Source organism: Anoplolepis gracilipes, chromosome 1 (assembly GCF_047496725.1).
Source record: "Anoplolepis gracilipes chromosome 1, ASM4749672v1, whole genome shotgun sequence".
Classification (NCBI taxonomy): domain Eukaryota; kingdom Metazoa; phylum Arthropoda; class Insecta; order Hymenoptera; family Formicidae; genus Anoplolepis; species Anoplolepis gracilipes.
Window position 1 is genome coordinate 9,899,171 of NC_132970.1, and position 21,268 is coordinate 9,920,438.

General features: G+C 32.1%; 1 protein-coding gene across 4 annotated transcripts; it reads left to right on the forward strand.

Annotated features, from left to right (window-relative positions):
- The first annotated feature begins 131 nt into the window (after positions 1 to 131).
- Positions 132 to 21,268, forward strand: Wwk (anoctamin 8 white walker). 4 transcript variants are annotated; one of them, XM_072887339.1, is made up of 16 exons: positions 132 to 610; positions 6,959 to 7,044; positions 10,682 to 10,842; positions 10,921 to 11,197; positions 11,332 to 11,520; positions 11,749 to 11,934; positions 12,152 to 12,304; positions 12,747 to 12,882; positions 13,346 to 13,401; positions 14,448 to 14,522; positions 14,590 to 14,907; positions 17,362 to 17,559; positions 18,051 to 18,342; positions 18,625 to 18,921; positions 19,061 to 19,340; positions 19,537 to 21,268. In XM_072887339.1, the coding sequence occupies exons 1-16, from the start codon at positions 382 to 384 to the stop codon at positions 20,132 to 20,134; spliced, it is 3,531 nt and encodes a 1,176-aa protein (XP_072743440.1). In that variant the 5' UTR covers positions 132 to 381; the 3' UTR covers positions 20,135 to 21,268. The 4 variants fall into 4 exon arrangements, with proteins under 4 accessions (XP_072743440.1, XP_072743427.1, XP_072743449.1 ...); XM_072887326.1 differs by having other exon boundaries at positions 133 to 610; positions 18,604 to 18,921; XM_072887348.1 differs by having other exon boundaries at positions 133 to 610; positions 14,590 to 14,862; positions 18,604 to 18,921.

The following is a 21,268-nucleotide window of genomic DNA, read 5'->3' on the forward strand; positions in this document are numbered from 1 at the left end:
CCACCCTTACGACGCCATCGATCGCTAAAGTACAACCCCACTCGTGCAGATGGTGCCACATCACAGAGGGGCGGCATTTCGGCGCCGGAAGCGCGGTAAGGGATGCTCGGAGGGGTCTCACCCGCTACGTACACGTCGTCATCGTGCGAGTAGACGACTATGTGGCACGGATGGCCACGTAGGCGGCGAAGGGTGAGAAGTGGTGAAACGTAAGGAGGGATAATATATGGCGGGAGCGGGATACGAGGAGTAAGACGAGGGCGCGAGAGCGCGGCAAAGAGAGAGGGTGGGCGAGAACGACGTAGCGAGACGAGTTACAGTCCAGTTGAGGCGCAAGAGTCCTCCGGCCAAGGACTACGATCCCTGGCAGTCCGGGACATTATGCCAGGCGGCGAGGGGTCCTCGATCAATCTCCTCGACCACCATCATCACCATCGCGCGTCGACCGCCGCCACCACGTCCACGACGGACGAGTGCGCGAACGGCGATGATGTCAAAACCGGGACGAGCACCGGCGCGACCTTCACCAGCACGATGACGAGTGCCCTAGCGGGCGACGGTCTCCGGCGCAGAAAGGTCATACACGCGGCTCGAGAGACCCTCGACAAGGGTAAGTCAGGTCTCCTTCGTCGCCCTCTTTCGCGGTACCATTGTGTTCCTTACTTACGAAACCTCGCGCAACCGCCGTTGCCGTCGAGGGTGCCAGCCCCAGGTGTCTTGTCAATTCTCCACCGCACAGATATCGAGGGATCGATCCTCCTTCCCCAACATGATACCGCCTGCCACCCGATAAGGTGGAACGCTCTTCGATCCGTTCCTAACTTCGTTCAACCAAGTGATCGTGGAGAATCGAACCAACGTGGCTTAATACCGAGACGATTTAATTATCTTGCCACGTTCATCCGTCATCAAGTTTTCTTTTCAAAGTATTAAATCTAGACAAAATTTGAACTTTTTATAAGTTTCTGTATGTTTTATTTGTACTTACGTTGACTTTTATTACGCATGTCCTAATTTGCTACATGTGTCATATTTAACATTTAATTATTGTTGAATAATACATAATAATAGATTCAATAAATTTGTGTAATTATTTTCGCGTTATTGAATTATTTACGTTATCATTGATATTTACTAATGTGCTAGATGATGTATCTACGAACATGTTGAGATTCATAAATAATACATAAACCGGAGTTCAATGAATTTATACGGTCTTCGATAAAATGATGAAACGATATCATATCTGATTTATAATAATCAATATCCTTACAAAAGAAACATATTTTATGTCATCTTAATCTCTTTTGACGATCGATGTTTTCAGACCGCCATGTTGCAGTTGCATTTTCGAAATGGTGTCTATTATGGCATTTATATAGATATTATTGTATATATCAAGATATTTTCAAAATCAAAATGTCAAATACAGATGTTTAGAGTTAATCTCTTGTCAATATTTTTTTAGTAATATATATATGTCAACTGTGCAATCTACAGCGTCCATATATTACATGATATAAGAATTAGTGCTGAATTTATGACTTCTATTTCATTCGAAAAATTATGAATAAAACAGATAAAAATTCGAAAATGCGAAAATAATTAGCAATCGTGAATTTCTGAAATGCATGTTCGTGTATGTTATTTTTAACAGTAGTTAATATTAATGTCCTATATTATTATTAACAATAAAGTCTGAAAGCTCAAAGTTATATAACCGGTTTATCTCGTATGAAAGTCCGGTCTCGGATATGACTGCAATCCGCAGAACGCTGCAGTTCTACTTTGCCAATTTTAACATTCGGCGTATCACCGAAGTTACGTAAGAAATACCTCGCACGTGGACGGAATACATTATATATAGTTAAAATGATTCACCGAGCAAGCACTGTTTCCTAAATGATTTCTTACGAAATAATTCGTAATATAATGCTATAATAATAATAATAAAATCATTAAAATCCCAATAATAATTGGTGATTTAATTTCATGATAGCACGAAAACTGTGATGATCACAGCTAGCTAGCTAGCTTGTAGCAAACGTGAAATTTTAGCATTTACTCAAATTCAGTATTTTAAACACTTTTTATTAACTATCCGAATTTGATTGGCACGAAATACATGCAAAGCTAACTTTAAATTTGGAACCCAACTCCATTGAACACAACATTAACCTGAATTCGTTTGATGCGTAGGAAGACGAAAATATTTTGTACATATCTTAATTTATCTGAAGTTTATATATCTTAGTATAATTAATTCAAATTAATTACTGAAAAAAAATAAATTAATTAGAGAAAGAAATTTTGCACTAAGCAAATTGGAGCTGTTGCATTTTGTAAATATTCAGAGAGAACAACTATAATGGTTGCAATGTTGAAAAGGCATGGAGGATCGCCCCAGTGCTCGGAAAAGCAGCTCTTAAAAGCGAAGAGGGACGTTTAGCGTTTGTTAACATCGGTCTCAGTTGCTTTGCTCAAATACGGTTACTCGACCTGCTTTTATGTCACATCACAATTGCGCATTGAACCAAATGATGCGGTACATTGTGCATTTCCTATGTTGTTATCTACTGATTGTCGGTACATCGAAGTAACATTTACATTGACTTTGAGATGAGTACAGGATGGTTGCAGTTGCCGTGATTTTATGTCGCAATTTCAACGTAAATTTCTATCGTTCCTTGTTTGATACTTGCAATGCAACTAAATTTCTAAAGTTGGATAATACGAGACAAACGCTATTATTTTGCAGTGCGTCACTATTTATCTAACGATTGTAAAAAATATAATCATTTATATTAAATATATAAAAATATATTCAGCTCTGTATATATAATATGTATAATATGTAATCTGTATATAATATTGAGTCTTGTTATTTCTTTCTAATCTTACGTAGCTGCAATATTATATTTTTCTTTTTTATCTTATTCCGCAAGTCTTGATAAAGATATGAACTTCCAACATTTTACACAATTGCATTAAATTATAACATATCTGTAAGATAGATAAAAAGAAGATTTATACTTGTTAAAGTATACCTGTGGTAATTACATCATTATTAAAAAAATATTGTAAAAAAATGCTTCTACAACGTATTCTGAACAAGAATATAATATAATCTACACTGTAATATAATCGATTTTCGATTAGCAGTTATAAGTTATGATACAGGTGCGATCGTAAAAATACAGAATAATATATAGTTTAGTAGGGAAGGATAACCCTTTGGATAACCCTTATTTAAACCACGTATATCGTACTCTTTTTATGTACATATTGAACAAGTCTTTAATTAATGCTTGTTATTTCTATAAAATCGCGTTATTTTATTATTATATTAATGTTTCATTACTGTAAAACTCTAAAAATAAATTGAGTTTATTGTATTGTAATTTTTTTGCATGAAACTTTATTATAGTATTAATATTATATTTTTTACTATGTAATATATTTTTTACTGCAACTTTTTTAACAAAGTTTGTTTCCTTGAAAAAACTTTTATAATTATGATTGCACTGGCGTCTCCAAACCGTTCGCTATTCGATGTCATTGGGCTGCAAATGTAGGCAAAGTTCTCGTACACTGACCTTATTTCGAGTATATCGAGTCAATGAAGCATGACTACTCCCTAAAAAATTGTTATGTACCTCACAATGTAGTTGTTTACATGCATCGTTAACTTGGAAGAACGTCGTCAGTCCGTAACGTACCAAAAAATACAAAGTATATTAATAGTAATACATATATATTAATGGATGAAGAATATATTATAATAAATTAAGAACAAAATTTGAACGAAAGATGTGTAAATAAAGTAGATCTAAAAAAATACAGAATATATTAATGGTAATACATTTATATTAATGAAGAATATAATATTATAATAAATTAAGAACAAACTTTGAACAAAAGATGTGTAAATAAAGATCTAAATTTATTTTCGAGTTATAGATGCAATCGCTTTCTATTAACATTTTATTTTGAAATTTTATGAGGAAAAGTATATGCAGAAGATGCTTCGACCATTTTATGTTAGCTCTGTAATAGATATACGCGCCGATATTAAACGACAATATTAAATAATATCCTAACGGAAACGCGTAATTTTCTCGTTTGTAAAACGTTCACGACCGTGTCCACAATTTTCGTGTTTTGTGCTGCATGTCCGAGATGTAGATAGCGTGCATCTCGCGCGAGAGAGTATATCTGTATATACATAGCGGGCGGCTGTGACGTAAAAGGGATTCTCGCTTCTCTTTTCATCCTCCCTCCCCCGAAATGAGATGCGATGGTAGCATTTCAACAACGTTTCATCCGAAGGGATTCGGAATGAGGACCTTCTGAAACAGCTTAACCACAGCGTATATTCTAAATGCACAGAGGTGCGAATTTCTGATCTGATGGTTGCTCACAAGTTATTAATTATTCAAATAGTTTTGTACGAACACGCGTGACTACGATGTACTAAAGTTTAGTAAATCGACAGACTGATAAAATTAATAAAACTTGTTAATTATTTTTATCACCAAATCTTTCTCACCATTAGATTTTGCATACAATATAATATACATGCTTTGGGAATTTTGATTTTAAAACATTTCTGAACAAATCAATTTTGAGCAGAATTAGAAAACTGTTTTTTGTGTTTATATTACGTGTTACATAAATTCATGTCCTTTTTTCGTAATCTTAATATATCAATTTATTATATTTCATTATACATATTTCTTTTCTAAACTTTAATTAAATAAAGAATACATATGAAGAAGAGAAAAAATATAAATATTTTACTATTATAAATATAAAAATATAAACAGAATAAAAAATATTATACAAGAAGATAAATTTTTGCCACAAGATAATGTGACTTGATTGTTTATTATAATACATGAAAATCGCAGCTGATGCTACAAAACAAAAATCACAACGTCATTTGAATTGTGTTTTTGAATTGAAAAATAAAATGAAGTAACTCAGTTTATATTAGCAATCTTTTTGGTTCACAACTACTGGAATTCTGCCATTATTTACATTGTCTCTCTACATTGTTTGGGTAGACTCCAAAAGCAATAATTTAGTGGAACAATGGTTTCATAGAGCCTATATTTCCTGTTGCAATGTACAGTACTGCTATTTTTTTACAATCGCATTTTTAGAAGAACAAACTTTGTGCGCAGAAAATTTAATAATTTAAAAAATAATTATCAAATATTAAAATTATAAAATATTAGCATTTTATAAATTATTTGTATAAATAATAAAATATTATATATTTTATAAATTATTTGTATAAATAATAAAATATTATATATAATATTATTATGTTATAGGATAACATTAAGAGGATATTAATATATACTTATTTAATGCTTCTTTATAAAAAATTAATATATACGTATTTAATGCTTCTTTATAAAAAAAAAGTTACTATTACCGATAATATTTGTTGATAAATTTACTACGTTTTTTATGATAAATATACATCGATGAAAATTTAAAGTTTTGCGGATGACATAGATGGATGCCTGGTGCTCACATCTACGTTAGATATTTTTGGGTCCATCCGGAGTAATCGAGTACTCTACTTTATCTTTGTCAAGGGATTTTTAGTCATTATATATTTTCGTATATGAGATTAATGATGACATCCTTTTACACAACAGTGTAATGTATCACTTAGTTTCCATTACATATGTTTGGAAAAACCGATTCTTACAATGTTGAATAACTTTAACTATAGTTTAATTGTTTCCCTGTCCCTTTGTGGAAACTGTAGAAGCAATCAAACTACATACAACTAAAGTTCACTGACGTCGACAGAATCAACCCCAAGGCATGACATTCTTAGAAATAACATTTTATGAATTACATTGTTACATGAGAACGTATAAAACTGCAATATGTATTATATATCATAACAGCAATTTTTATAATTTTTATTTCATTAGATTTTCATTAATTAATAAAAAAATATGAACATTTAAAAATCTCTTTCTCTTTCTTATCGATGTAAACTATTACAACTTATTTACTATTATGTATAGTACTTTATAGTAACACATTATTTAGGTATAAGAAAATATAAGAAAATGTAAGAAAAAAATGCTATAAATTTGTGATAAAAATGTAAATTTAGACACAAAATTTCCATAATTGATGTATGCTTCAGATAACTCATTCTCATGAAAGAACAGAATCGATGTCCTCTTTTTCTATTAAAAATACGCGCATGCTCGTTTATCACTGTAACGATTTGTAAAATTTTTAATACATTTTATCGAGAAACGTATAGCTAATCGCTGCTATTTAAGGTACGCCTGCTTAATGTTGCAACATGCATAAATTTATTTCTTTGACAAAAAGGTCGCAGTTTTTTTTTACTTCTGTGATAATTCAAAAGTTAATTTTTATAATAAATATACTTTTATACTAAGTTAAAACAACTTATATATATAACTTAGCGTAGGTGTATATTTATTATAAAAATCAACTTATGAATTATATATGTCATAATTAACATAAAACATTACACGTGTCACATATTATAAACGATTGGAAAAGCTAAATTTTAGGCACAGATTTTACATATTATAAATTATAAATGATTGGAAAAGCTAAATTTTACGGACTTGGAACTGAAATTAATATTCAATTTCTTTTAGAATAATTAAAAAAATCCACTTCGGAATTCTATACAAAAATATAATAATTTAAAATAAAACAATGCAACGTATTATATTTTACAGTGTTTAAAATTATTGTATATGTAAAATATTATTGTTTAGATCTTTATATTGATTGATGAAACGTGACAATTGACATAAGATATATCTTTTCTAGCATTAAACATTCAATTCAGAAAAAAATTGTTTCAATATTCAAATAATACCATATATCCATCTAATACCAATTTAATATATCCCAATGGTTAATGTATTTTTCTTTGCAGCATCCCGTCTCTTAAGACGAAAAATACCATGTACAGGCCACTTAATGACCCCCCGCCGCCTATGGATACAAAAGGTTCCTACTCAGGTATGTATTTAAAACTTTATATGTGTTATTTCAAATAAATTATATATATGTATATATATGTATATATAGTACTTTATATATATATATATATATATATATATATATATATATATAAAGTACTTTTATATACACACTGCCAAAGTTATTTATATCAAGTCAATTATCAAATTTAATAAAATATTAAGATATGAATTACATGTACGTTACGCCTATACATTTTATTCCGATCATTTTTATATAAGTTTATATATATAAGTTATAATATATAAATGTTTTTCACGATGAAAGATACTACTAGCCTTCTCCATTTGTAATACAATATCATAAGTCTTTTTACGCGATTGTTTCGATCACAGAAATAACGATAACTCTATGTGCTTCTATTAACGATATGTACTCAAGCATCTATGTGCTTCTATTAACGATATGTACTCAAGTATTCTACTTTTTCTCCGTGTACGTGACTCCGTGCACTATCTTGCATCAATTGTATATAATGTGATGATATCACTGGAAATAACTAATCCGAAAGGAAATTATTTAAGATAAACAATAAGAAAATACGAGAATTTTCTATTATTTTCTATATATAAATAAATACATGAATTTATATTCTAAATTGAGATTCACGTCGAATTGATTATACAAACGTGAGCAATAGCCATTAAAGCAGTTCTGTGAAAGTAATAATATCGATTTTACACACATTAAGCCATTAATGGATATCGAAGAAGTTCGCGTGTACTGTGACGTTTATTTCGAAGCTATACTGTTGATTTTGTGCTATTGCTGTTTGTCTTTTACTATCCCGTCTTGAATTGCGCAGGTTCGATTTTTGTCGTGTTAGCACAATGTGAGGTGAATTTATCTTGAGTATATTATTTTTACGTAACATAACATTTCACAATATGATTGTATTAAATTTTATGTTATTTATAGTTAAAAGTATAAATCCTATTCGAAATAGTTATATAACTGCTTAAGTAAAAGATCAAAATTTTATTAATGCTCCGATAAATTCACAACCTTCATATAAAATAATTTTTCAACAAAATAAAACAAAAGACTTGAGAATTTAAAATAACAATTTATAATAACTTTATTTGTGTGCCACAAAATAATTCTTAATCAAATAATTATCTACATGCATTTATTTCGACATTGCAGATTGCAGTCTTTTTTTAAACGCGTTTCCAAATATTTCGAGGAACTTTAAAAATCTTGAAAACGCAGCACGAAACATCAATATCAAACTTTCGAACTTAAAAAGCGTACATTTTGAGAAAAGAGTGTAGTGTAAGAAATAAATAATATTATTTCTACTTCAAGTATTTTGTTTTATTGTTTCAAGAGACATTTGATATTATAGTTTGTAAGTTTTAATAACACTAAAATAAAACTTTTTTCGGAATTATATAACTATCTAGCACAAAATCTAAGATCCATAATATTTTTTAATCTTGAAATAATCTTCTCAACAAATTATCAAAGTTCTTGATACTCGTTATAAAGCATTCTGTATATAAGTACCGTATCGTCTGTGCACGATTCCCTCTTGTCTTTTCAAGTAGGTCATCATCGTATAACAATGTAGTGCATTAAAGTATCAATGATTATGATGTATAATATTTTATCGCGTATCGCCAGGCATGCCTACTGCGTGTGAAATATAATCGTTTCCTTTGTTGCTGCTATTAAGTACTGATTTCATGTAACTTTGCTAATATTATTAAGCAATGCGCGATTCATTTTCCAACGAAAATGCACATCTCTTACATGTGGAAACATATTATGTTTGTCTGTTAAAGGATTCAGAAATTATATTTTGTGATATTTATTAATATTAAATTTCTCTAATTCTTATTATAGTGTTTTTTTTTTGCTTTTATGTAGGAAAAAATACTGATTCTTTTAAAATTGACAATATGTCGACATTTATGTTGACTCTGAGGCTTGTTTAACATCCACGTTATTAAATAATTATATACTTTCAAAAATGTCTCGTAAGTCATTTGCTTAATTTTAAAGAGAAAACTATGCAAATGCAACAAGTATCGTTACACGCAATGTTGCTTAAGAATCTAATGCATATTATGCATTACTCGCAAGTTAATGAGTTTTGCAATATCCATTTTTTCTCAAGGATGTCTTTGCAAGGATAAATATTTTTACATATAAAAAGAAAATACATATTCACTTTCGGAATACTTTTATTATACGCATTTCTTATGATAATAAATAACATAATGTACCGCGAATTTTTTTTGATTAAGTAAATTGAGAGACAATATTATTCCCCCCATCGCAAAAAATTGTTTAGTCTTATTAATTATACAAAAGATAGATAACTCGTTTTTGAAAATATAATATTAAGATAATTGCTGAGGTAATAATTTCTTTATGTATAAAGAGTTTATTAATTGCATGTATGATTATTTCTTTTTCTGATAGTGGTGTCAATTTTCTCAGTTAACAATGGTTTCTACACCTAATCTTTACACTCGAGTCAGCATAAGTTGGCTAACATCCAAATAGTTGAATAGTGCTTGGTATTGTCAATTCACGTATGATACACCGCCAATAACACGGTTGACCTAATAATGTACGTAACTACTTGGCCACGCCATTAAACCTTGGAACCATCAGTTTTTTTAATGGTTTTTATATATCGAGAACGAGATCTGTAATATTTCACGAAACGACATAAAGAATCATTAAACTATTTTTTAAAAAGTTTATAAAGATTTAATCAATCTATGTGATGATAGAATAAAACTTTCGTTCTTTGTGATCTTTTCTACATAAATGGAATCGAAACTTGTTTCTGTTCAATAAATTACAATATTGTTTTTTGCTCAATATATACAATATATACTAAGCAAAAAACAATATTGTAATTTATATATATATATAAATTTAAAAAGTTCACAGTTTCAAAATTTTAATTGATTTCACATTGCAAATATATATATATATATATATTTGCAATGTGAAATCAATTAAAATTTTGAAACTATATATATATATATATATATATATATATATATATATATATATATTTGCAATGTGAAATCAATTAAAATTTTGAAACTGTGAACTTTTTAAATTTATATACACATATTTCAGTTGCATTATATAATATTTAAAAAATGATAATGATGTCAAATTCGATTTCAAGCAAATGCAAAAAAGTTCAATACAAAGCTATTGCTAATATAAAAATTAAAATATTTAACAATATAGTTTAAAGAAAAATTAAATAAAAATGTACAGACAGATACTTATTTCTAAGCAAATGTTATATATACATATGTATATATATATATATATATATATATATATATCAGAAACAAATATTTATATATTTACTTTTGTTAAAATATAATATTGATTTTGTAATTTTATTGGTATAGGTAAAGAAATAAAATGTAATTTTCGAGAAAAATATGCCTAGTAAACATTTATATAAAATTTTATATTAAAATTTTTAAATTAAGAAATTAAATTTCTTAAGAAATTAAATTTTTAAATTTCTTTTTAACTTATATTCACTTTTCCGATACATGTTTTAAATCCAATTATACTTTTTAGTGTTTAAGCTACCTACAAAGAAGCTCAACAATTTAACTTCTTCCAGGAATGCGACGTAGTCATGATGTTCCCTAGTGGGGCGAATGACGAGACCTTGATGTGGTTTTTAGGACGGCTTCGGGCTGGAACCCCGGGGTTAATAGTTCACGTACGACATCATGCCTCATCGGACAGTTACGGGTTTTACATTACAGCACCTTTCGGAATGTAAGTATTCGATTGGCAGGTTAAATGAATACGCGGCAGATTATACAATCGAATAGTTTTAACTCTATTGGTTCCTAGTCTGCTCAAGGCCGCCGAGGAAGTACATCTACCGAAGGCCCTGCGACAAGAATTTGGCGGTGGACTGAAAGAGTTTGTCGGCTCTGAGGCCAATTGCTTCGAGGGCAGTGACGATGAGATCCAATTCTTCAGTACCCAAGAAAGACAGTCTCTAGTAATGCACCTGCTTCACACTTTGAGAGCGGGTCCAAACGATCTCCACAGTCTGTCTGGTCTTAAGATGGTAGAGGGTCAAGCAATTGTTCCAAAGTGCATTTCGTCCGGTATTATTTCTCAGGTGCGATATATATAATCGATTATTATTTACATGCCTCATTCGTATCTCTTCGAATCTTCTCTTCAATAGAAAGATCTGTCACATTTGCGTCGTTTTATTCATCGATCACTTATTCTTTTTCTTTTTCTCATTAGGTCTTCCCTCTTCATGAATTGCCCGCGTTAGAAAAATTACAACGCAGCTGGGTTCGCGCATTCCTTAGCCCACAGCCCTTGGACGACATTTGTAAATACTTCGGAGTGAAAATTACCATGTACTTCGCCTGGCTCGGCCACTACACCACCGCTTTAATCGTTCCAGCTGCAGTGGGTGTCATATACTGGGTATGTATGCGTTTTGCATACATCGATGCAATTTAAATAAGTAATAAAAATAAAAATATATATGGACCGAGCGCGTGTAAAATATTAATATTTATTAATATTTAAATAAGACAGAGCAAAATTTAATGACAAATTTAAATGCATAATAAAATGATTCAACTCTCAGTCAATAAAATACATATTTTGAGATTCGAAAATATAACTTAGTATTGTATCCCGATTGTTTAGGTCGGCATCATCGGCAGGAACCAAGCGGTGGAGGACGTGGCCTACGTTTTGTTTTCGGTGTTCAACGTGATATGGGCTACTGTATACTTGGAGACGTGGAAAAGGAGAGGCGCGGAATTGGCGTACAGGTGGGGCACTTTGGATCAGAGGGACGATTTATTGGTCGAGCCTAGACCGCTGTTTACAGTAAGAATCTTTCGAACATTCTTAAGCACTTCGATAGCGGCATGGTAACGCCGTAGCGTGCTAATTCAGCGTCTACATCTGCACAGTGCTAGAGAATAGATACGCTTTTGCTACATTTTAATCGAGAATCTACCACGGAAGGGTTTTAACGAATGAAATTCAATCTGTAAAACTCGTTTGAAGTTCTATACTCAATTACGATTCTAACTCTGTTAAGGGAACTCTGGAGATCTCACCGGTTACAGGAAGACTAGAACCTACGTATCCCAGATGGCGTAGAAACATGTTTCGATATTTTGTGAGCGTGCCTATCATCGCAATCTGTTTGCTCTTCGTCTTCATCGTTATGATATTGAGTTTTCAGATACAGGTAAAATTGCACAAAATCATATTGCAAACTATATTAAATATTTTTAATTGCTACTTAAAAAAATATATAATAATATATAATTATAATATTATAATTATATGTTATATTATAATTTATAATAATTATATTCTATTATAATAATAATAATAATATTGTATCTCTCAATAACTATAATAATATTTTGTTAATATATGTATTAATGAAATATTATTATGATTATTAAAATTATTCGCAAAAATTCCAATTTAGATATAAAAAAACGATATATGTACATAAACATAAAAAATTGCCCTAGTTTAAGAGTTATTAATCCAAAAGATAAATAAATGTATAAAGTTTAGAGCAAATAAATGTATAATTCGCAAAACAACACAAAAACTAAAGAAAGTATATGTAAAATTTGTATTAATAAATCCTTCAATTTTTTTGTTTGTAAAAACAGGATTGGTGGGACGCGCATCTTGAATCTGGAGGTTACGGATTCTGGCTTAGTTATGTGCCAAAGGTTTTGCTCGCAGTGGTCATCGCACTGATGGATGAGGCGTACTTCAAGGTTGCGGTGTGGTTAAACGACTTGGGTATGTATGCCAAAAATAATCGAATCCCTTCAACATTTCAACACATCTTTCTCCATCACTCTCTTTCTCTCTTCTTCTCTCTCTCTCTCTCTCTCTCTCTCTCTCTCTCTCTCTCTCTCTCTCTCTTTTGACATAATTGTATCTCCATACGACTCAAAATACGACGAACAATCGCCATTTGCCGACTTCTCCGCATCGATTTGTGTATTTTACATACGGTACACTATGCACGTCTAGTTCAAAAGCATAGCATATACTTGCGATAATTTTTCCACGGCTTAGCTTCTTCTAGAGAATAATTGGAAGACTATGTAACAAAAACATTTACATTTAAAGATTGTTGTTCTGTTTTTTTGTTCAACTAAACTTGTGAGATATAATATAGATACAGTTTCATTTTCATTTAAATCTTGGAGAGCGTTTATGGTAGATAGTATTTGTAATTTTTGTGTGTTGGACGCAGAAAACTATCGACTAGACACCGAGTACGAGAATCATCTGATCTACAAAGTGGCACTGGTAATAAGACGAACTCTCCATTCTCAATGAATAGAATATTAATGTTGTGTTAGATGTTATACATATGTTCTTCTCTAATTAAACAGAATGAATGACATTAGATCGGTGTAAAACTTTACTATTTTCCTTATATTATTATGAAAACATAATTTATCAATCGTATATTAAGGCAAAAAATACTTAACAACTAATTATAATCAATGAGATTATATAATTATATCATAGTTTGCCTGAGACACTTAACCGTTTATTAATTAATATATACATATTTATAATTCTTAATTTATTTTCGATATCTAATTTATGTTTTATTATGACATGTTTATACTTTAATGCTAATCCTATATTCGTCTTTTTTTACAATTATGTTCTTTGCTAGTTGCATTCATCATGATTTATTGAATACTTTATATAACATCTCTGAATATAATTAATTAGAGTAATTTTGCTTCATCCTCATGTTTTTTCTCTTAATTTTTTTTAGCAAATTAGATATCTTTATTTGAATTTTATCAGAAACGTAATAAACTTCTTCCTTTATAAGATATAAACTATACAAAATATAAAATAAAGTACAAATTAACTTGTTCAGAAAAATCTTAATACAATATAGAAAATTATTTATGTGTTTATATATATTAATAGAGATAATATAATAATATTTATAATAGAGATAAAAACAATTGTGCTAGTGCAGCTTTACAATTTGATCTACTGTGATTGACGACTCAGGCAAACGTGCATAATATGTAAATAAAAATCAACGAGTTTTAAAAATGATATTTAAATATTATTTATATATTTAGAGATGAACGTATAAAAAAAAAATACAATATAGATTTTAAGCTTTTTGTTTTAATGCCTGCTCTGGCTGTCTCTGTCGCTGCATGAACATTCTATTCGCAAAAGAACACTTTTTTGCTTAATTACGTCATAGATCATTCGTATAATTGCGCTTTTATGTGAATTTGTGTATATATGATATGTATGTTAAAATGTGATATTGCGATCTCCATATAATCTACAACGACTATCCTATATTTCAGTTTCAGTTTGTAAACTCCTTCCTATCGCTGTTTTACATCGCCTTCTATCTTCAAGATCAAGAGAGACTGAAAGAGGTGATAATTCAATTATTTCTCTCGCGAAGCGTTATAATCACATTGAGTATATAAATATCTGTTTCAGCAATTGGCGGCTCTACTCATAGCTCGCCAGGTGATCGGCAATTTAAAGGAATCCGCGGTACCGTATGTAATCGAGCAGCTGCGACTGGCGCGTTTGAGTTTCGAGCTATTTGGGGCTTTGAGTCCCAGCGAAGCGAGGCCACCCCCGAGTCAAGGAGGCGAAGAGGTACAGGGCGGTAAGGACAACGAGGAGAAGGAGGATCGGTCCGATAGCGGCAAATCAAAGCAACCGCGAAATGTCAGCCAGGCAGAACTGGAGAGTTCCCTCTACAGAGTAGGGCATCCCACTAATTCTCTACTTAGTGACGTTACGTTCAAGGTTTGGTCTAGATTTAGCCAATTTAGTTTTTTTCTTTTCTGTCGGAGCACTCCGCCGCACGTGTATATCCATTTTGAAGCACTCGCAAGCGAAATGGAAGGCCATCGATATACTCGTTTATTGAGCTATCGATATTATGTTTAATGAATGCTTCAGTCGCCTCATCAAGGTTTCTCCTACTTAAGCAGGTTTCCGTTCTCGACATTGCGAGTGACTTGAACACTTCACATCATAGATCGAATTATCTCGCCTCTAGATAGATTTTCCTTTTCGTTCTTTCCGCTCACACTACACTTTGCACAATTGCATAATAAAATTGAACTATTAATAATGTCACGTTGCGTTTGTCGGACGTTTCTTTTTTTGCAGAATTTTAATGATTTCTTTCCTGTTTTACACCCATTTCATCGATGACGCACAGGTATCGAGAAAGGTAATATCATATTCATCCTACCATTAAATCTCAATCTCTTCTGTCACGAACAATCTGAGATTGTATAATTTTGGCCATTTAATTTCGAATACATACCAACAATGTAGCAACATAATAATAAAAAAATATTACTAAAAATAATTTTAAATAAAATTACATCTCATTAAATATAAAATCATATAAAATATATGATTTTCTTTACAATATTAGAAGAAAAATTAATTTAGCTCCAAATATTTGTATGTATTTTTTTTTGTAAAATAATGTACTAGAAATCTTTGTAAATACGGCAAGTTACGTGACCGAGAAGATATAAACAGAATTCTCATGGCTTATCATGCAGAGCTCGTCTTTACAATTTGTGTTTTGCTGAAGTTTGATTTTCTTTAATACATGCACGATCTATGTTCAAGATATATACATAATCCCTAGTGTTTCAATTATTTAAAGACAAGCAACTGGATGTGTTTTTTGTATTTTTAGCAGGTATTTATAACAGATACATTTTTTGTTAGTATCGTGTTAATCATTCAGTCAAAATAATTTATAACATTAAGTGAACTTTTATAACTTACTTCAAACTATCAAATCTCGCCAAAGCGTGTTTAGACAATTTATTCGCGACAAAATTCAAAACAGAATTTTATTTGTAATTAATACATTATATTTTAATGTATACATGTATTTATATATATATATATATATATATATATATATATATATCTAGTTTACATATTTAGATATATTTTGATTTATGTGGTTAAATGTGTGATACACAACTTCTATTTAGGAAGAATGACCTTAAAATTCGCCTGTTTTTTCACCCTTGAATTTGGACTTAAATTTGATGCTAAATGATAGTTTATCATGAGACATTAATCCTCTGAGATTTTCAAATTGAGCCCATTTTTTATTGCTGAGATATGAAGAGTCAAAGTTGTCATTACGCACCATCAACTGACAAGGAAAGGTATAGAAGTATGAATATGTTGTAATCTAGGTCAAAATAAAAGAGAGAGTATTTTTTTATACGTGCCCATACGGCTGTTAAGGAGATGAAACACCTTCTTGAGAAAAATCGGTTTTTATATTTCTGAACAAATACCGTCGAAACGGTAAAAGATATAAGAAAACGTTTATGGTTTTTAATAATAAAAGTTTTATGGTTTTTAATATACTTTAAAACTGCATAATTTTTCGAAAATGTCATGTTTTTCGAAATCCCCCCTCAATTTTAAAAAAATATGATTATGCAATTTTAAAGTTTGTTAAAAACCATAAAATTTTTATTAGAAATTTTTTTTATATCTCTTACCATTTTGACGGTATTTACTCAAAAATATAAAAATTAATTTTTCTCAAGAGGGTGTTTCACTTCCTTAACAGCCATATGAGCACGTATAAAAAATACGTGTCTTCTATTTCAAAGCGCATTAAAATCGGAGCGAGACATTTCCATACCTTTCCTTGTCAGTTGGTGCGTAATGACAACTTTGACCTCTCATATCAGCAATAAAAAATGGGCTCAATTTGAAAATCTCAGAGAATCAGTGTCTTATAATAAACTATCATTTAGCATCAAATTTAAGTCCGAATTCAAGGGTGAAAAAACAGGCAATTTTTTGACCTGTTTTTAGGGTCACTCTTTATAAAATTTATAAATAGAATTCTGTCTTCAATTTTATCGCAAATTATAATCGTCTAAAGAAATGTTTAGTCTAAATGTTCTTTTATACTTATTAATTTTTAATATGTGTATGCAATAAAAATTTTAATATAGGCACAATTTATATATAGATGTATAAATAAATTTATCTATTTACTTAGCTAAAATCTAAAGATAAAATATATTTGATTACCTGTTTTATGTTTATCAGAGTAATCGAATATATATAAAACAGATTATTAACATATACATTTGTAAAATATATATAATGAGAGCGATTCAGAAAAAATATTTATAATTATGTTAAAATTGCTTGTCTGTACAAGCTTAATAAATAATTATTTTTAATTTATAGTATGATGGAGCATTTTCGGAGCACTTGGAAATGTTATCGCAACTGGGATATGTCTGTCTCTTCTCTTCAGCCTTTCCACTAGCTGCGATGGCTGCTTTACTTGGAAATTTACTGGAATTACGCGGTGACGCATTCAAATTATGTTTCGTGCTTCAACGACCTTTCGGACGTAGAGTTTCGAATATTGGCACATGGCAAGTAAGTAAAGAACAATCTTTGAAAACTTATGTACGTAGGCATTTAAGAGTAAATTCAACGCGCGAAAATAATAGAAATAATAGAAACAATAGGAATTTATGTATAATTATTTATACCCTATTATACCTAACCTACATCTGATCTTTTTGATCTCTCTTGTTTATGAATTATATTAATTTTTTTATTACGTTATAGTTGTTCATCCGCCTTTAAAGAAAGTGCTTAAAATAATTATCTTAAATATGATATTGTTAGTCTCTATTAAAAATTATTATTGCAATTATCGAAACAAAAATAAAATATATGTATAATGATCAAAATAGATGTAACTCAGAAACAAGATTGGAGGAGATAAACTATCTTTATAAATTTTCATTATTATTTTTGTGCGCGTTAAATTCATTTGTAAGTTATGCTAACGTAATTATAGATATAAATTATATATAAGTTATACATAAAGTTATATAAGTCCAATTTCGAAATTTTAATAGAATGCCATGGAGGCGATGGGTCTGGTAGCTATTTTAGTAAATTGCGCCCTAATTGGATTAAGCGGGCAAGTGCAACGAATGTTCCCAGAGATGTCGGCGACGCAAACAATCTTATTAATCGTAGCATTGGAACATATAATGTTCGTTATTCGATTTGTGATTATTTGCGCTATTCCTGACATTCCTCATTGGGTCGCTACCGAAATGGCTAAAGTTGAATTTTTACGACGCGAGGCAGTCCGAAGATTATCCTCGACCCCGTCACCGGAACAACAACCAACGACAGTGATAGGTACATCTTCATATAATAATCATTCATATCTATGCATTGTCTCATACATCAAACTTATAATTGTTTTATGTAACTTTATGAAAATCATCTCTTCATATCTTATTTCGTTCTCTCCTCCGATTCGATAATCGTTTTAAAATAGCTTATCCAGCGCCAGTTCACGAATGATCCGCTCTATCAGCAAGAAAGTGCTATGCCTGTCGCTTTGCCTGTCGCGTTACATCCTCCCTCCTATTAGCTATTAATTTCGCTCAAACTCAGGGAGATTCGTGGTGAGTACAGCAGACGGAGAGAACCAAGAGCAGCATTTGCTTTCCGACCGCACTGGTTACGCGACCACGTCTAGTCAAGCGGAAACCACGACCTTGGCTTCAGCCACTCATACACCCAGTGGACCGACCACGCCTAGCGCCGCGTCGGTGCCGAGGATCGCGGAAACACCACCCACGGCCGAGACACCCGGCAGCGGTGGAAGCAGCAGCGAGACCAGTAGCCCGTTCTTACCCGAGAGCAATTCCAGCAATGTCACCCGCGATATTCGCAATACGCCGAGGTGTTCCATACCCGGTGGCGAACGAGGTTCGATTTGAACAATTAATTTTATATTTAAAAAAAACAATAAACTGCTCAAATTATTCTAATTAAATTTGTTAATGAATCACAGACATAGACATCAATTGGATAAATAATTCTGTTATATTGACGAGAGATTTTTTAGCAGGACGAGAGATCGGTAGACGCTCGAGGGAGTGGTTGACCAACGAGCCAGAAGCATCCGGGGCGACCGATTACAGTCATCATCTAACTATTGGACCGCATGGCGGCGTTGACTGGGTACGTCGATTAGGTCTAGAACCTGGTGGGCGAAAATCGAGCGATTCCGAAATTAGCGGTGCCGGTGCAGTAAGCGTACGAGAGGACGAATTAACTTTGCATAGATCGACTGACTGCATCGTTTCCAAAGAGCTCGCCTCTTCATCGGATAGCGATCTTCTCAGGTATATAGAAGAAGAAATTTTCAATATATATAACACATCATTTTTCTCTATTAGATTTCGAAGCCTTTTTTTAATCACAATTTTAATATTTTTTTTATTTCTCATGACATATTGAAATGTTTCTAAAATCTTATATTTTTTATTTTTTATGTTGCTTTTACATTTCGGCACTAACATATCAGTTTCGTGCTTAAAGGTCGGCACCACCGTGGGCGGCTGCTCACAGAAGTCAGAAGTTCCGCTTCTCGCCAGAGAAGGAAAAAGAACGTGAGAAACAGCAACAACATCAGCAGCATCATTCGCGAGAAACGACACACGATCGTGATCGCGATCGCGATCGCGAACGCGAACGCGAACGTGAACGCGAACGCGAACGCGAACGCGAACGTGAGCGTGAACGCGAACGTGAGCGTGAACGCGAACGCGAACGTGAACGTGAACGGCAATCCTACCTCACCGAGAAGGAGAAAGACTCGAGCGGTCTGTCAGACTCTAGCAAAACAATCTCGAGTCAGGAGGAGGAAAAACCGACGACGAAGGAAGAACGGGAAGCGAAAAAGACACGTGTCAAGCAAAGCCTGATGAAGCGGGCGCGCTCGGTAGCGATATTTTCGCTAAAGTTGAAAGAACGCCGCGCACGAGAGGCTGAGCTTAAGGCCAAGGAAGCGGAAAGGGAAGCTAGGTGGCAACAACCGCAATCCTGCGTCGGTGGCGAACTCTCGTGCATCCCCATAGAAAAGCTTATCTCCGTGGATGACATTGCGGCCATGGAAATGCGTCGGATGAATCATTAGCCGCTTGACTTGTCTTTCTCACACATTTTCATTTTCTCGCTACGTAGAGAGCCATTCGTGTGCCGCAACACGTGAATACATCGATGCCATCTTGGCAACTCGATGGTAAAATTTAGACGCGAGAAAAAAAAATCGCGACAAAGAGAAAGGAGATAATTTGGCAGTCGCAAAGCGGAACGCGCGATCGAAAAAAAAGAAAAGGCGCACAATTTATGAATCATTGCAGACACAAGATCTTAGCCATTTCATTTAGAAAAACTTGATACACCTAGGCTCAGGGCATCGAACCGCGGCACGGTTCGATTCCGAAATAAAGCAGACAGACAGATATGGAATATTCTTAAAGGATTTATAATAAAGATCCACAATGAGAAATTCTCAAATACCATTTGTGCTGTTATGAAAAATGTTACGAATGAAAAGAAAAAAAAATATGATTTTTGCTAATTTGACAGATTAATTTTACAAAATATAATATTTCAGATTATATTGATTTTTTAGTAGAAAAATGAGGACATAGCTTTTGTCGATTTCAAAAATTTAAAGATATTTTATAGACTGAGAAAAAATTGTACATATGCACCATTATTTTTTCAATAAATAAATAAAATATGAGTTTTGTTGTTTTAAAAACTTTGATCTAACTTTTGTGAAGGTTTTAGATAATAATTAATCATCACTAGATTGTGAGAACATATTGAGGGCTTGGTCCGCAATATGTTGCACAATCTTTGTATTATAAATTCTTTCTAAAGCAGTTGCGAACACAATATCCATCGCAATTATTTTGATTTTAATTTCGCGTCGATTCGATGCCCTACTAAATGGCACATTCTTCTAGTTTAAATCGCGAGATCGTAGATCATTGAGCCGTCAAAAGAAAAAGAAAAAAATACGTCCCATTCGTGCCGTTAGCATTCTACGCCGAAATTGAATTATCCCTACTTCATAAAGGAATCCGGATGACATAGTCATACGCGATCTGATCATCACGAAAAAAAGAGAGAACGGGACGCTCTCAATAACCGCGAGATTCTCTTAGAGAAGATTGTAAAATATCCAGTTACGTGCCGAATAGCGAGCATCGGCGCGAAATTCAACGAAAATGGAGGAGAAAACTTTGTTGTTGTTGCG

Excerpts from the sequence above, each read along its gene's own strand:
- Wwk (XM_072887326.1), top strand. The coding sequence starts at position 382 with ATGCCAGGCGGCGAGGGGTCCTCGATCAATCTCCTCGACCACCATCAT. Across the intron at positions 7,045-10,681 it reads TACAAAAGGTTCCTACTCAG|GAATGCGACGTAGTCATGAT; the intron begins GTATGTATTTAA and ends AACTTCTTCCAG. Across the intron at positions 11,935-12,151 it reads AGCCTAGACCGCTGTTTACA|GGAACTCTGGAGATCTCACC; the intron begins GTAAGAATCTTT and ends AACTCTGTTAAG.